Raw genomic sequence first — 18,034 nt, 5'->3', positions numbered from 1 at the left:
ATATCCTCTGTAAAAGTGACTCACAAGCAGTATTTGTATGAGGTGAACCTCAGAGTCAGTTTAAACTAAGAATGCATTATTGCCTTCCCAAAGGTAACGTCTGCTTTGGATGCAACAGTAATGGCACCGTGGTTGGCAGAAGTATGCACAGAGGATGTACGCACAGTGGAAGTCCTGAAAATATCTACTTTACGAATGTCACTTGGAAATTATATCAGTGTTGTCTGGGCTCTAACAGAGAAAGAGCTCATGACCATTTAAGGGGGCATAGTCTGAGCTACTTCATAGGCTGTCCGGATAAAGGAAGTTATCCACCTGGAGATCATCTGTGAAGAGATAGCATGACCCTTCATTTGGTCTATATATGAAAACAAACAAACAAGATGAGGAATACAAATATTTGGTCCTATCTAGATAAAAAGCTAAAAAATTTCTTGATATCCAATGTCTGATGACATTGTTTGTCTGGGGTTGAAAGCAATTTTGGAAGAAACTAGGTAACCATTTTGGATACGAATTTAGGGTGCATTCGCAGGGTTATTTTGTCTTTAGAAAACTGTGTGCAAGGAGGCTCCTCCCTCAAAGCCTACAACTCACCCAACCTCCTTGTAGCTGTTACTGCCCAAAGAAGGGAATTATTGACACAAAAAGGAGAAAGAAAAAGTGGCCAGAAGTTCAAACAGAGGCCCCATGAAAGCTGCTGACACATTATTAAGGTCTCAAAAAGGAATTAGCTCTTCACAAAGCAGCAGATGGAGGTAAATAACTCCTTTCAAAAACCTTTCTGCCATGGGGTTTGAAAACACTGACCTCCATGGGTAGATGAAATCCCCAAATTACTGCCAGGTGAGCTCCCAATGAACTAAGCACAAGACCAGAAGACTGAGGAGTAATGGGTAATCCAAGATGTCCTAGGGACATGACATCTTCGGATAAACTCCAAGCTAACAACCAAATCAGGAGCCACCTCCACATGACTAAATAGGTTGCTCTGGTGAAGAGCTTCCTACTACTGGTCAACACTTGCTGGACTGCCACTGAACATTGTTCCTCCTCCTCCTCCACTAACCATGCAGCACCCATGCAATAAGATGCAGGGAGCCGAATGTGGGGTGCAAAAGCTGACCATGGTGCTGAATAAGGAAGTCAGGATAAAGAACAAGAAAGATGGAGGGCCAAACTGATAATGCAAGGAAGCTGTCTTGGCTACACGGGAGCAATGAGAAGGAGCTTGACACAATCCTATTTCAGCTCCAGAATGACCTACAGGATGATGGGAACTGGAGGAAAGACATACTAGAGCGCTGATTCCCAGCTCAAGTGAAAAGCATCAGTCATGGAACCTGGCTTCGGCACCATCAAGAGCAAAACAGCCAAATGACAGGTAATTGATTGGATGCTCTAACCTGCAAAAGTAGATAGTAGGGCATGGATTTTCAGGGACCCCTCATGATTCAAGGGAGAAATTCCTGCTGGAGTGATCCACCAAGTGATTCTGGATTCCAATAAATTATCAGCCACGGAGATAATTTTTTCCCACCGCAGAACTATCAGAACCTGGCCACCTCCAGACACACCATGCTGGAGTTTGCTTCCTTTTATCTGTTCATGTAGTACTGTTGATAAGCAAGTGCACTGCCAAGTCTCTGATGTGATGTTGAAGGGCCTGACTGTCACTGCAGAGAGCATGAAGTTCTAAGCTGTTGATATGCAGGGGGAGGCTCCTGTTCCAACCATAGGCACTAAACTTTGGGGAACACATCTGGTGTTGCTGAACCTATTAAGAAAGCCTAAAGGACAATCGTTATGGTCAGTGGGGACTGACAAAGGAACCCCTGGGAACACAGTGCCCTGAACCACCCACCACTGTAAGGAGTCTAGGATTGGTGAAGGAAGTCAGATCAGTCTGTCCAAGGGATAATGTCCCAGATGATAAACCAAGTACTGAGAAGAAAAACAGGTGTAGCCTGGTGTACTGATCTGCTTGCATGCATGTACACAATATGGCCTAGCAACCTCAGACTTCAGCTATGGCTGAGGGTTGAGACTGCAGCCATAGACAACGAATCACTGAGAACTGCTTCATCAGCAGAAAACCTCTCCAATTCATAGTCTATTGGGACACCAATGAGCTCAGTTCTTTGAGTTCGAACCAATGTTGACTTCCACTGTTTAGACCTAGACAACCAAGTAGACGTAGGGTAATGTGGACAAAACAGAGGTTTTCCTCTCTGGTCTTGACCCCTCAGTAAACAATTGTCCAATACAGGAAGACAAATATCCCCTTCCACTGTTTTCTACTTGCCTTCCCCTTATTATACACAGCTGATTGCTGCTGCTAACTTAAAAAACTATTTCAAAATCCAACTCCCACTGAAACCAATGGCATTCTTTTTACTGACAAGAGGACATTAGATCGGTCCCTACTGCTGCCAAAATTGTTAGATGTTCCTACAAGGCCAGCTCTAAGTAATGTAAGCATATGGATTTAGATAAGCCCAGGAAAAATGCAAAGTACAATTTCATAAAGTAGAAAAATACTGAAGCTGAAAGACACAAAGTAAGGCAACCACATTCAATTTCCAATATTATGGTTGAAGATGGCCTTAAGATGCAGTAAAGAAGCAGAAGAAGAAGAATCCAATTTCCACTCCTTTGAAAGGTCAACACAATTTGTTATTAGTCAATCATAAAGGTGCATGCAATTTGTTTAAAAGGGATTCAGATAACAGGTTAACAAAAAACAACACTAAGGATTTTAAGCTCTAGACTTTAAAAATCACACTAATAATAAGAAAAAAAAGTTATTTGGTCATCACTCAGATGACAGATTGTGTGATTAATGTAACTTCTCTCACAAGCATAGCACCATTTAATCAGTGCATATTAATCCTCTTCTAAGATAAACCTATAATTTAGCTACTACAATACAGATTTTTTCCTTTTACAATGTTCCACAGATGCAAAGAAAAGGAAAACTGAAAGAATGATTACTGAGTATCAAGATCATTGAGAATCGGTGGGATTTTAATTTTATTATTTTAATTAGAAATTAAAGTCTAGGCAGCTAGTGGAGACTAGACAACCATAAAGAGGCCACAGAAAAGACTACAACCAACCAGCCACCAGGGATACAGCACGGCACAGACTTACCCAGAGCCTCAGCTGGCGGGAAGGTACGCATGATGAGAAATTGCAGGATACAAAATTGATACAAAAAGGAAAATAAAAAAAAAGTCAAACTGGTATTCCAGGATTCCTAATATTTATACATCAGTATCAGCTCCAGGACAAGAGAGAGAGAGAGAGACACTTTAGATTATACTACTTTGACTTCTTCATATGCTGGTATCAAGGAAAAATTGCTAGTATTGATTTACAACAGTTCATCAATAAACAACCCCTCCCATTACATGCCAAGCAGCTTTATTTTAAAGGGAGTTTAATTTTAAATCCATTTAGTAATTTTTAAAACCAATGTTTAAATTACAGCAAGAACACAGTAGTTGATCCTTAAAGAAAGCACACACTAAATACATTTAATTCTCAGACTCATTAATATACAAGAATGAAGTAAAAATCCTTGTGTGTCACTTTTCCTGTCCCGCTATTTAAAGAAGCGGTGATTTATAGAATAGGAGTTCAAGTTCTTGCAATGCTGACATATTGAACTGATTGCTGCAACACACTCCAGGATGCTTTCTGCTGCAGTTTTATTAACTAAAAATTGATGCAGTAAAAACCATGCCAGAAGGCTGCTATGCAAAGGGGAAACTATTCCTCTGCAAGTTGAAATTTTAAATATGATAAAATGAAGGAGTAGCAAAACAAGAATTCTGGTCAATGATTTCCCTAACACATGCAGCTCCAACCTTTTTACACCCAAGATCACTTTTTAAGTCTCAGAACAGGTGAAGATCTACTGCCCGGCCCCTTCCTTGAAGCCCCACCTACATTACATGAGGAAATCTAATATAAATGTACTGTGCAGGTGCGCAGTTCATAGAGGGTTCAAGAGCTACTCTTAGAGCCCCTGAGATCTACCGGTAGATCGTGATCTACTGGTTGGTGACCACGGCCCTAACACCTTGTCACCAGCAGAGCTTTCATGATAGAGGTGTGAGAAATAAGATGTTCCTAGGTGTCTAAAAACTTACTCCAGGTTAGCTGCAACCACTATTGAAAACCTAGTTGTACTACAGTCAGCTCTGTCTAAATTCCCACTGGTGGAGCTGCATGCACTGTGGTAGCATATGTGCTTAATTTAAAAGGGAAAATCCTAGTGTCAATGCATTCTAAAATTGGACTTGAGAGGTCCTTACTATACACAACCCCTGTGAGAGTTAATGAGAGTTCTCCATAATAATGAATGCAAAATTGAGCTAAGAGAATTTTAAAAATGCTAATATATTTAAGTATTTATATGGCTGCCATCACTTTAACATTGGTATGCAATTATTTTTTCCCTTCAGCAAAGGTGCAGAGCACGCAATCATCTGTAATATTCTACAGCTGTGATAAATATTCAGAAATCTAAATGTCAAAATCATCTGACAAAAGGTATCCTAAAAATGGGAGCATTTTATCTTGTCTAACTAAAAAAAAAAAAAAAAAAAAAGAGAGAGACTTTAAAAAAACTCCCGAATCACTTTAAGAAAAATCTCAGCACTAAAATTCTGAAGAACATGTTCTCAAGAACTGCTGAATAACTCAAAAAAAGTACCAAGAACCAGTATCTAAAGTAAATACCCATTAGCAATTCCTGTCATGATACTGGCTACTAATGGAATGAGAGATGACCCCATTCAGGTATATTATGCTTAAATAGTGCTATAAAGATACTTTATTAAGTAGTTTAGATCCAAAATTTGGGGTTGTGCAAGTTGTATAAAATGTACTGGAGTGGGAGGAGGAAAGGGATTTTTCACTATTAAGTGCTTCCGCTCCCCAGAAAGACAGATAAATCTGAAAACTCTTCAGATTTAATCTTTTTTCTCTGCAGTGTTTGCAACCCTTGGACTAACACAATGTTCCACAAAAACCCTGAAAGTCAGACCTACCAAACACAAATTAAGCACTAGCAAAATCTGCGTAGTCTAGCTAGATGTAATTCAATTTTATATTCTTTCCAATTTTAGCCTATGAGATTATTCATTATTTTATTTTATTTTTTTAAATATAGGATTTTTAGTTAAAATATATATAAACAATGTTAATTCACTGCTGCCCCAAAACGTTTGTATGTATGACAGCAGCTATGACAGGGATGTTAATTTGCTAGCGATTAATTTGCTAGTTGAGCAGTCAATGGACGACTACTCGACAAGCACTTCCGCATTCCACCTTTGAAATGTACAAGAGCCCCAGTGGAACGCCGCGTGGAGCCCAGGGCCAGCGGGAAATCCCGCTGACTCCAGACTCCACGTGGACGCTTCCACTTTGAAATGCACAAGCGCCTCAGTGTGGGCTCTTGTGCATTTCAAAGCGGAAGCGCCTGCATGGAGCCTGGGGTCAACTGGAGAGTCCCCAGCTGATCCTGGGCTCCATACGGCACTGCCACTTTGAAATGCTGCACGGTGCCCGCTGTCAGCTGGGGGGTCCCCAGCTGATCCTGGACCCTCACCCGACATTTCAAAGTGACAGCGCCACATGGAGCCCGGGATCAGCCAGAGCCCAGGCTCCATGTGGGGCTGCCATTTTGTGATGATGCAAGGAGCCTGACGCCGGGTTCCCTGCGACATTCAAAGTAGCATCACCGCACAGAGCAACTGACCCCGGGCTCTGTGCAGCCCTGCCGCTTTTAAGTACCTCCCCTCTTATGCCACCCCCTTGCTGCCTCTATCTGATAGAGGCAACAAGGGGGGGAGCAACTAGTCCTTTACATCCCTATCTTAAAGAACATTCTTTAGTGCTTTATAAAATCAGGTTCTATGCATATGGAGTACACAAAAGTGATAAGGACTGACTTTTTGGTGCCAAAGAGAACAAATGTGAAAAAAAAGCATTTAAAAATGGAACATACAATTTCATCCATTGGGGGGAAAAAACAAAAATGAATGAAAAAAATTATATCAATTAAGACTACATATGCCTTTCCTATCATCTTAATAAGCTTGTCATAAATCAGCCTCAAGAAAAGACTACACAAAATCAGTAAGATTCTCTAGAAAGTTGCAAAACCTCCATTTCCCTTTCCATAAAAGGCCTCCCATTTTACAATTATTTTTTTTGCAAATTTAGAAAAAAATACACTCCTAAAATCATTCATTTTATTTAGTGTTTTAGTGCTTCCCATTTATTTTAAAAGGAAACAAATTTATCCCAATTAACACCATTAATACCATACGTGTTAATTTCTAATTACTGATCTCAACAAAGTCAGCGAGTGAGTTTCCACATAGTCACGAGACTGGAACAAATACAGTATACACAACCCATACAAAAGATGGGCCAAACACATTCAACACTCTTTGAATTCTAACAGATGGGGATGAAGGATGCATTGTATTGGGGTGGAGGATTATTCTCTTAAATCCTGGATTCAAAGTTGCCTATATAGTTTGTTTCCAAAGCCAAGAGAGGTCTATTTTCCCATTCAGTTGCAGCAGAAATCTTGCTATGAAAAGCTAGCAAAATTCAGGCATCACATATTATATTAAAATTAATCTAGATCTAGATCTCAGCACTGCCCCATTGGCCCATCTTGGAATACAGGGTTTGTATAAATATATTTTATATATATTGTTTTATAGTTCTCAAAAACATGCTTGGAACATCACAGGAAACACAAAGGATAAGTTCCTGCTTGGAAAGAGCTCAATTTTAACAAAGGATGTAACAGACAAATGATTTTATGACTAACAGCAAGAAACACAGGTGACAGACACATTGGGATGAGTAGATGAATACTCATTTAAAATATACATGTCTCATGATGTTGAGGTTTTTGGGCTGTAAAGTTTATACGCTTCTTAGGTACCCAGCACTCTAGAGATTATGATTTATATCCTGTTTCTATCTAGAATTGAACTAGTTTAGTCTTGTCAATGTAGTGCCCAGTAGCAGCTTTGACAATAACTAACCTCACTTCAGTTTAGCACAACTGAAAGTTTCTGCTTATAAGTCACTGTAGATGGAAAGCAAGAATAATGTAGTCAGGACTAAGGCATATTAAGGAGATATTTAGGAAGAAGTAAAAAAACATTTTTGCCTTCATGATGCCTGCTTTTAGCTAGACACAGATCTTATTCTAAGGACAGTGTCTTGATGCTTTAAATCTGGGGACCAAGGGAGCAGGGAGAGAAGATAGCACCTGGCACTTATTGTCTTCTACACTTGATTTTTTTTTCAAATGTTAGAGGACGTAGCCACACTTCTCTCCATACTCTGTGCAATCCACTGGGCTGGCAGATTCAGGAATTCACTTTTTTCACTTCTGTGTTAGTTTTTAGCTAAGCAACTGCACAGCCAAACCCAAGGTAGAGAGAGAAAGAGGACAAAGGTTTCCTAAGAAATATGGTGGACTCTGATTTTACTGTGTATTGGATTGGCAATGTGACTGGCCTCCTTTGCCCTCCTCATTCCCAACCTCCCTTGCTGCTCCCTTTGCCTTTAGTTTTGTCCTCAATACCTATATTAAAGAAACTTTGGATCCCTGTGAACGTTCAAGATAAAGACAACTCTGGGATCTAAAGTGTCCCAAGCGTACACTGCACACCAGCACGGGTGATTCAGTAAGGAGTATGATAGCCTGCCCCACCCCAGCCCTTGCTCCCTCCCAAAGGGCCAAGATTTAGAAAGGGTGACTGGATTTTTCATCTAGTACCTATTCACAATATCACCACTCTGGAATCTGTGCCATGATGGAAACACCAATGTAAATGGCCTTTCAACTCTCCCTTTTAATCGTTTCATAAAATAAAATGTTCTCTTGGCCTGCTCTGGTTAACAAAATAAATAAAGGCAGCACCCTGCACTGCCTACACTCCTGCATGTGGGGACTGGATAAGAGAACACAGATATTAGTCACCTTGCTTACTGCATTTCTGAAAGATGCTGAGACACTACAGTGATGAGTGTGGCATGAGAAACTAGATAGGACAGAACTGAACATATCTCCATGTTCCAGCTGAGAGGGCATTCCTTCTCTCCAGGGAATCGCTACAGTTCTGAGGATGCCTGCTGGCCTGGGAGAGAGCAAGCGATAACCCACTAAGGGATAACTCCTGAGACAAAACTCTCATACAATGGTTCTGTTGTTCCAATTCAAGGATGGCACACACTGCAGAGTTGCTCATGGTACCCAATGGAGAAGTAAGGGGGACTGCAGGTGGTTGGGAGGAGAATAGCATATACTAGTTAGAGACCGACATCAGCCAATTTGTCAAACAAGGAGTAAACAAAGCTAAAACCACAGAAAGAATCTAGTCTAGATAGAGGCTAGGATTTGGTGTTGGACTCTTCCCTGCAACTCCCGATATAGGCAAAGACTACTAGGCCCCCTGTACTAACACCCTGTTTTGCAGGGTTTGCTCCCCTCCCCCATTATTCCTTTAAATAGTTAGAGAAGCTTCAAGAATAATTTATTTACTGTGAAATAATTTAATCATATGATCATCCATTAAAATACGTGTTAGAATAAACTCTGCCAACTCACGGGTCAGAAAGAGAAATCAGGGATGCCTTGGATAAAACATGAATTGATCTGAATGTCTGAGGTGTGGAAAGTTAAGGAAACACCACATCTAACCACTCACTTTGCTTTGCTCTGCACTTCTAGGTTTCAGCTAGGATGGGAAGCATAAGTTTCAACATGGAGCCTGTCCAGAGAGTATTTCCAATCCAGTTGACACCAGAGAGCATTGGACTAGGAAGTAACGAGAGCCTGCTCCTGCGAGGTTTCCAGTCCAGGTTTGCAAGCATACAAAGACTGTAGTAAGAATGTGAAACTTACAGGCTTAGTGAGGTTTGTGCATCACTCAGAGTGCAAACAACTTGCATTGTTACCAACACAGCTCCCTGATGTCAAGCAGATGCATATTTTAAGTAAAGCACTAACAAGTCACCAAAGGTTAGAGGGTGGGAAACACCATGAAAACCATGGATTCTGCTACTAAACAATGTACCGCTGGATTATGAGAGAAAGAGGTTGGGAGTTATTCCCTATTGGGGAGAAAGAAGAAACTACGCACTGCCCTTTTTACCTCATCTTCAGCTATTCACGGTTGCCAAGTACACTCTGACAGCAACCAATACCAGCTCCCTACAGCTGTCATTTTATGAATCTTGTAAAAAATAATGGGAGGTTTAGGAGATTATAGGTTGTAAAAGATGGGGGTGGAAAAGAGGGAGCAGCATAATTTCCTGCTATAGCTACTACAAAGCATTTACATAATGACTTTTCTATACTATTCCAAAGCTTCCAGGAAAATCCACATGTCATTCTGCAACACAAGTCATACTACACTGTCAGTTTCTTCACATGAAACACCCTCTCCTCCCAAAAAAAACCTCCACACTCAGTTTTAAAAACTCTCTACATACTGGTCAATTGTGTACACAGAGATTTAAATACAGACAGCAACTTTTATGATTTCAATTAGGACACCAAACACAGAAGAGGTGTATGAAGGTACACATTAGGGGTGACAATATATGGAATGATGGCTTCCATGGAACATCCTACAGGTAGGTGATTTTTGCCAAAGAATCCTTCACAAAAGTATCTCAATGATAAAAGTATGGAGAAAGTTACCTTTTTTTGCTTTCTTCTGCAGCTTCAACGTATCAGACGACTTCTTTTTTATCTCTTGGCGTGCTTTTTTGTATTCTAAAAAAACCACAGTCTGTATATCAATACTTGGTCCAGCCTTTGTTTTAAAAAAAGGTTATGTTTTAAAGACTCTATAAATACCTAGACTAGAAATTTTAGCACAGGGATATTCACTTTTAATCACAGAAGCTTAAAAAAAAATCAGACTGACTTTTTGTAGCATCTATAGCTTTGGTTTAACAGAACATTTTAGAGTGAAATAGCGCTCATGAGATACATCTACATGTGATAAAAAACCCATAATACTGAATCTCAGAACCTAGGTCAGTTGCCTCAGGTTCATGGAGCCTGGACTCTGGGGCTTGAACTGTGGGACTGAAAATTGCAGTGTAGGAGCTAATGCTGTGGGTTTTTCATCAATGTGCATATGTACCCACAATGGACATTTTTTTCCCAAATAAATTAAGTGTTTGCAGAAATATTAGTGAATACAACACAAAATAAGATAACTAGCTTGATTCATGACATGTCCACTAACAGCAATGGAACACAGAAGGATTTTGACAGGCCTCAGAACATTTGTTCAAAAATTAGCGCCCACTATAATGGTAAGATTAAGAAAACACTATATTTACTATTCCCTTTGAGAGTCAGGGAAGAGATGTCAGAGCCAGACAAAGGAAATTTTTTTTGGCCAATTTTTTTTTCCTCTCAAAAAATATGCAGATTTTTGTTGATGGGCACATTTTGTCAATTTGTGATGATTCTGACAAACTGTTTTGGTCTCAGATGCAATCCCTCCTTTGTTGTAACAGCACTACCACCTTGCTCTTATATACTATTTTCCATCAGTATAACTCAGAGGCCTTTACAGCAGAGGTCAATATTATATCCTCATTTTACAGATGGGTAAACTGAGGCATAGAAAAAAGAAGCAACTTGCTCAACCTCACCCAGCAAGACAGTGGCAAAGCCAGCAATTGACACTGCATCTCTTGTGCCCCAGTGCAGTGCTCTATTAACTTGGCAACCTCAATCTCTACTCTTCAGAGAACCCCACATCTAGGAGCCTTGCAGATCTCTCCAGCCCACTGCTTCTCTTTCCTTAAATCTCCCCCAGACACATCTATAAGTTGCAAGGGGAAAGGACAGAGTGGTAATTCCTTCAGAGTTAATTAGTTGGTTGATGCTTCTATAAGGCCACAAAGTCAACTGGATGCTAACAAGTACTTCCTCCCACAGGGACCACTCTGCTGCCGCCATGGCCATCTCAACTGATCCAAGCCCACGGTATACCCATGCAGGAGACTCTAATCTGAACCCTTGGAGCACTATTTGGTCAGCAAGCATGATTTTGTTTTGTTCACGCAGACCCAGGGCCTTGAAATGTAAAGGCGAACAGCAAAACAAACAAATTCAAACGACTGTGTCAGAGGTCAATAGGCCTCAAAGCGAGGCCTTGTATAGCTGAAATAGTTTCTTGGCAGCAGCCATGGCTCCAGCTGTGTGTAACTGTCCCTCTTTCCCCACACTGTATTCTACCGGGGAAATCACCCCATCACTGAACAGCACTGCCACTCTCACTTTGCCGAGTGGGAAGTTGGCTTCTCCTACCCTCTAACCGATGGTTTTCCAAGTAGTCTTTGAATATTCATATTTTATATCCTATGGGATATAAACCAAAAAACATTGAATCTTTAGAAGACTACAAGATATCTGGAGGGCAGGTAGGCAGAGACTTTCTTTCATCTTACAGGTTGCCTGTATATTTCATGGTTGTCAAGTAGAAGGTGACATCCCCAGCCAAGTGCATGACAAAGCATCATGTGGCAAGAGATTGCTGAGAGAAACAGCATGCCAGACTTTAACAAGAGAAGATTCACCTAAGTTTAGTAATATGCTTAAAGCACCCCATTAATGAGTTGATTTAGACCCTCCAGCACCTAGCTTCAAAAGTAAAACTCAAAGAATTTGTTAACTATCTTTGCTATGTAGCTTTTTCAAAAATTAACAAGGAAAATTAATATAAATGCTTAAGCAAGTTTAATATAGTTTCCCAAATACCCGATACAAGGGGAAGAGCCATGTTAGGAAGAAATCTTGTATTACAACCTTACATCCTATTATACTATAGTGGTCTTCCTCTATAACTACCTTTTGCATGGTCTTTATCCAGTTGATTGGCCACTTTCTTCCACTCTTCCATCTGTTCTTGAAGTGGGTTTATCAGACAGTCAATTAAAGCACTAATTTTGTTGAAAAAACACAAAGAGCAATCAAATCTTGCAGATGCCCTTATTTCTATATCTAGAGCCAAGGTCAATATTGGACTATTTCACTCTGCTGCAACAGTTAACAGTGCCATGGAATGCAAATGTCTAAACCAGCAAGTGTTTAAATGCCTGCTATACAATCAGGTGTTAAATAGTTTTTACTGTGTGATCCAAATTTCTCTGGCTGGATGAAAGCCAAAGATGGGACAATAAAAAAACGCCACATAATAGGGCAACCAGAATTAGTATGCAGAAGTTCAGGGACAATGTGGAATAGAACATAAACCAGAAGAGTGACCTGAAACAGGGCCAATATAAACAATTACATTTTTCATTTGTCACATGCTTGCAGAAGTCATTGCTTGCAGAATACTCTAAATGGATGTTCTGGAGACTAAGGCCTTCTATTTATCAAAAATGATTGTACAAATATGTAATGCACATGTAGGATACAAACAGCAGCAGTGCAAGCCTCTAGTCTGCTCTACCCATGTGCCCCAATCCTCACCAGTACGGACTGCGGTGCTCGGGTAATTCAGTCTCCATACCACTGAGTTCCTAGCATCTCTGTTGAGAATACCAAGCAGGCATTGTGGTTATGGATTCTGTACTACAGCATTGGGAGTATCCACTAGGGAAATGGATTGAGACCAACTCATTTCCCCAACACCATGAACTGACTGCTCACTGCTGAGCTGCAACAACTTTGACGATAGGGATTTCCAGCATTTAAAACCGTTTGAGCTGGCAAGAACAATTCTCAGAATGAGCAGCTAAATCCTATTCCTGTCTATTTCTATGCAGTCGGGTGAGAAAATAAAGGCTGCTCTCAGTGACTAAGTCAGAGGTCAGCTGGAAGCCAACACTGGCAAACAGCTTAACATGCTTCTGAATGAAAGGGACTGTGTAACAATTATATTTTGACTGCAGTCCAGCAGTAGCCAGTGAAGAGTGATTCCCAAGCTTTGGGCCTGGCAGTGTAATTGCTCACCTTGAAAACTGCCTGAGTTTGGACTCTATACTTCGGTGTCTCATGCACATTCTCGTCAGAGCAGATCCAATTTCTCTGGTACCTCCTGAAAATGAAACACAAGAGAGTTAAGGGACATGGATTTCTCTAATGGGACTTTCTAACTGTGATGAAGAAAGTAGCTGAATTAAATATCATATGATAAAATTAAGTGCCTGATGTATTATTAACACAGCAGAACTATTAAACATAGAGGAAAAGAGATTTATTTCTGCTCACGCGAAGCTCAGAACTGGATTAACAAGAGGACAAAATTGTTTTCTCTCTAGAGGACTTAGTATGCCAAGAATGTATAGCAGATCAACAATTTACTTGGGAGGGATCCAAAAGGAACACAAGAGATGAGAGATGGAGTTGGATGTGTAGGAGGAAAAAGCAGGGTGCAGTGAGAGAGCAGTCATGAGAGTCTAGAAAGACACAGTAAATCTAAAGTCTTGAAACAATCTGTCCAGAACTTCTGACTAATTTCCTTTGTCCAGCTGGCAAAGTTTTAGTATTTAAAACACCCATTTTAGCCCTCTGTTTCCAACCAACTTTTCTATATAGAATACATATTTGTAGCCATCATAGACATGGCATATGTCACTTTGCAATGTGGCCAGGAGATGGCACTGTTTAGTTGCTTTACACTACGTCACTCCTTTCAGTACATCCAAACAATAACTTCTCTAGACAGAAAATGATTAATTTTTAGGACTTTTTCTCCTCCAAAATATTTTCTCTTTTAAAGCAAGCATTTCCCCACTCCATAATGTAAACAATCATCTTGCTCCTTCTCTGTGTTCAGTTAAGCTTTCGTTTTGATAATCACATGGTTCTAACTATATGCAAACCAAGTAACAGCATCTCAGCAAACTTCTACACAAAGTCCTCACAGATCAGTTAAAAATGTTCACTGGGATTGTGAGACATACCCATAACATTTTAAAAGTCTCAGAATGTAAGGTTTTTCATTTAGATTGTGATATTGTTCTGATTTTGCAATATACTCTGCAATATTGTGAGTTTTGCTAAAAACTACACTGTTTTAAGGGAAAAGAATTTATTTTCAAATGAAAAACTCAATATGGCCAATATTTCAATTTGAGAATCAATTTTTAATATTTAAAAAAGCTACCAAATATCATGCTTTGATGTTAAAATTATTTCAGGAAAGTTTTTTCTTCCTTACAAAAAACAAAATTTGGGGCCCACCAAATGACCAAGAATGAAATTACAAATATTTCCCACCTAATGCTGTGGTGGTGGTGGTGATGTGTGTGGGGGGCAGGAGGTGTTGGCTCTGATTTTGGCCTTTTATTTACCTTTTCAAGCTCATACAGAATTAAACTCCTTCAAACAATTACATTTAATAAACATACTAAACTTAAAGTTTTACTAACATTTATAACCATTAAGGTGCTGTAGTATAAGTAACAATTGTGCAAATATAATGACTGAAGGAACCCTGCTGACCCAAATGGGTCTTCACTAGGGAGTCAGATCAGTCTTCTCTCATTAACATTGCAGTTCATTCAAAAGGTGTTTCTACCTGCACAGCCAGGTACCAAAAAGCAGTGTGGAAAAGTCAAACCCCTCGTTTACTACAGTGAAAAAATGTCTGCTACTGATGGCATCTTTCTTGTCAGACATGCTCAGGGATGGTCTTTATCTCCATCCTCCTAAATGAGAAATACCAGACCACTAAAAAACAAGCAAAGTATGTGACGTCTTGTCCTAATAGTCTCAAAACTCTTACTAGAGATTTCAAGGAAAGTCTCCTGAGAAATGAGTGCTAAAACCTTCTCTACTGTCATTAGTGGAATACCTTACCATTCAAGATACAGTGGAATGCTGCCTTAGTTAAACTGAGAAAACTTGAACAGGAACATAAGTATTCTAGGGTTTTTATAGGTTAAAATTTATGCTTCCCTAACCCTACACCATAAAAAAAGGAAGCGCTGTTTAAGAACAGTAAATGGGAAATAGGGAACAATGTGGGTTTTTTTAAAATGGAGAATAAGAGTCAGCTAAAGTAAATAAGGGTACTAATAAAAACTGCCAGATAGCACTATTATAACCCCAATAGCAGTAACCAACCAATATAAATACATACATTCAACAAACAAGGGGATATCTATATTGATAAATATCATTAATATAAATCTTTGATTCATATAATTTTGTTATGTGCTAAGTCTACATATTACATGTATTAATAACAGTAAAGCACATTTGCAGAATTCAAAGTATTTACTATTAACTACCACAAGATCTTTCCAAGTTGTGAAAAAAGGTTTATTTCCCACCCCCTCAGAAAACACTAATTTTGGACTGGAGGAACTATCTTTTTTTTATTACTTCCCACCCGCCAGGCCCCCACCCCTCCTCTTTTGAATTTCAATGTTCTTTGGAAGTATTTCTAGAATCATAACATATGGTTTTTTTAACACCAGAAACATTAGGAGTAAACAGAAAATGTCAATTAGTGAATGAATATTATCCTAAAAAAGTTTTTTAAAAAAGGGAAAATGATGAGAATGTATGCCTGTTAGGAATCAAAGTATAAAACTTTTATAGAATTCTATAGGGGAAGAAGAATGGGTAGAGTCAATGGAGAAGCCAGACCAGCACATGAAATAAAACACATCTGAATATTAAAGAAGTTGTTAATGGCTAGCATGAGGCTTAGTCTGTTAACATTTTGCGGTGAGTGGGTAATGCATCTGATAATATAATTGTGACAAGGCAGATGTGACCATGAGAGCCCTTGCTGGGGGGCCTGTTTTCCTGCCACACTCCGCCTCGAAAAAGGGCAGCAGAGAGGCCTCCATGCTGCCTAGAATGGTTGTGTTCCATATGGCTAATCAAAAGTGCCTCCACAGAACAGTCAATCAGGGTTAAGCAGGAAAGCATAAGAAATGCTGCAGGTCCAGAGTGAGGTCCGTTCCTTGCTAGAACTGGAGGAGAGTGGATAGTGTGCCTTCCTAGCTGAGGGAGCTACCGGGTGTAGGACCGAGCAATGTTGGCAGAGGCTGGCTATTTCAAAAATTATTTTGAAATAACAGGCACGCGATCAAGAGATGGAAAACGCTCTTTTAGCGCCGCTGTTTAGATGCACCCATACAGGGCTGCAGATATAGGGACCTATGATAGGTGGTCCCCTGTTGGATTTACATCTCAGAAGAGGTTTGATTTATCTCACAGACTGAGAGAGACTTGGCCAGAGGGCTGGGTCACTGAAGACTCACCACAAAGCAGAGAGAAAGGGCATGCACAGATACTCTGCCAAGGGGGCCACTCACGAGAGATGAGTGCATCCTGTTACAATGAAGCTGCATAACATCAGCTGGTTTAATCTTATTTTTCTCGGAGCACAGTGTGGAATCCACCAAGCATTTCTCATTCTAAGTGGTAAATGTAAAACTGCTGATGAGTGGTTAATGTTAAAATCATTTCCATACAGCATCTGCATGCATCTGACTCAGCTTGTCTAAAACCAAAGGAAATGTTAAGAAACAAGTGGCTACTAAAAGTTGCTAAGTAACAAAAGAGAAAGGATTCATGTTCCTATAATAGAGCACAGAGAATTGGTTTCTTCAGAAGCTTCCAAATCAAATGCACTACTGAATGAAAACTTCTGCATCAATGACAGAGAAGAGGGACACAGATGAGTCTGATGATCCCAGAAATAAGACATTTGCAGTGCCATTTCAGTAGCAAAATAGAGGTGCAATGGCTATTAAAGTACCAGATCCAGACCTTCCAGCAGCTCATCATCATCTTCATTCAAGAGTAACAATGCTATGGGACTATTAAAAAAGCCACAGTTGCACATAACAACTTGCCATAAACAATTACAGTGTTATTTGATGCAAACCGTGATGATCTTTGTTCTATATTCCTTAAAGCCTTCTCATTTGCAGGCTGCTGCCATCTCAACACAGCAGGCAACTAATGGATACACAGCCAATCAGTCCATAGAAGGGTGCAGGTGGCAAGCATGCACCAAAAAGCTGTTCTGTATGAGAAGGCTTCTGCTGCAGAAAAACACAAAAGCAAATCTGGGGTTTATTCACAGCACACTGCGACAATAAAGTCATTCTGTGTTTCAAATTCCCATTTAAAAGTTAATGTTTTTGCAGTATAACTAAGTGTATGAGACAGAACTGATGGAAGAGACAATTGGATTTTTAAATCTTGGTATGTGAAGAGCAGCCAGAAAACCACGTAAATATGTCTGTAAACACCTAACCAGGTGAGAAGATGCTGAAGAAACAACTACAGTGGTACCTGTGAGTCTCATCTCTGAAGATAACCTATACAATGACACTGGAGATATCCCGGGAGCCCCCTGATAAAACTGTGCCATCAAACTGAAGAAAAAGGATGTCGATATCCATACCTCTGAATCAGTCACTCCCTCTTCCGCATATCACTAGAGTATCCCTGCCACATACTACGTATACCCAGGACTCTGAAAAATACCCTGAACAGCAAATGTTTTTCCATTGGAATGGCCCAAGATTGCATTACACCCCATGTGTTTAAAAAATTATTTCCCAGGGGCATACAAAATCCTGGTCCTTACCAGGTCTTTACCCCCACTTCAGATTACATCATTTGAGCACTGCTGTGCTACCAATATATTCAGTATACTTTCCAGAACAAAATTTTCTTATTTCTTGCTATCCCCATATCTGGGGCTGATGACTTTTAAAGACAAGCTGTTGGGCAAAACGATCTCTCTTGGTGCCAACCCAGCAATGAAAATCTCTTAGCTGACCCATGCCAGCAAGCTTGGAGACTGTTTCATTGCTGTGTGGACTTACAGGCTCAGGTTAGGGCCCACGTTCTGGGACACTCCCACCCCACAGGGTCCTAGAACCCAGACTCCAACCCAAGCCCAGAAGTCTTCAGAACAATGAAACAGCCCTGCAGCCAAGCCCTCTGAGGTCCACATATTGCATCTTTAGCCTC

General features: G+C 40.1%; 1 protein-coding gene across 9 annotated transcripts in view; it reads right to left on the bottom strand.

Annotated features, from left to right (window-relative positions):
• Positions 1–18,034, bottom strand: part of MTSS1 (MTSS I-BAR domain containing 1) — a 189,875-nt gene that overhangs the window by 42,988 nt on the left and 128,853 nt on the right. For all 9 annotated transcript variants that reach the window (XM_075920153.1, XM_075920154.1, XM_006123574.4 and 6 more), the window contains 3 exons: positions 13,037–13,121; positions 11,927–12,018; positions 9,755–9,829 (listed from right to left, as the gene is read on the bottom strand). In XM_075920153.1, coding sequence (XP_075776268.1) covers positions 9,755–9,829; positions 11,927–12,018; positions 13,037–13,121 — 252 coding nt within the window. The remainder of the gene's footprint in view (positions 1–9,754; positions 9,830–11,926; positions 12,019–13,036; positions 13,122–18,034) is intronic.

Source organism: Pelodiscus sinensis, chromosome 2, assembly GCF_049634645.1.
Source record: "Pelodiscus sinensis isolate JC-2024 chromosome 2, ASM4963464v1, whole genome shotgun sequence".
In the NCBI taxonomy this organism is placed as follows: Eukaryota; Metazoa; Chordata; order Testudines; family Trionychidae; genus Pelodiscus; species Pelodiscus sinensis.
Note: the sequence above shows the minus strand (reverse complement) of the source record. Positions and strands in the feature narration are given on the sequence as shown.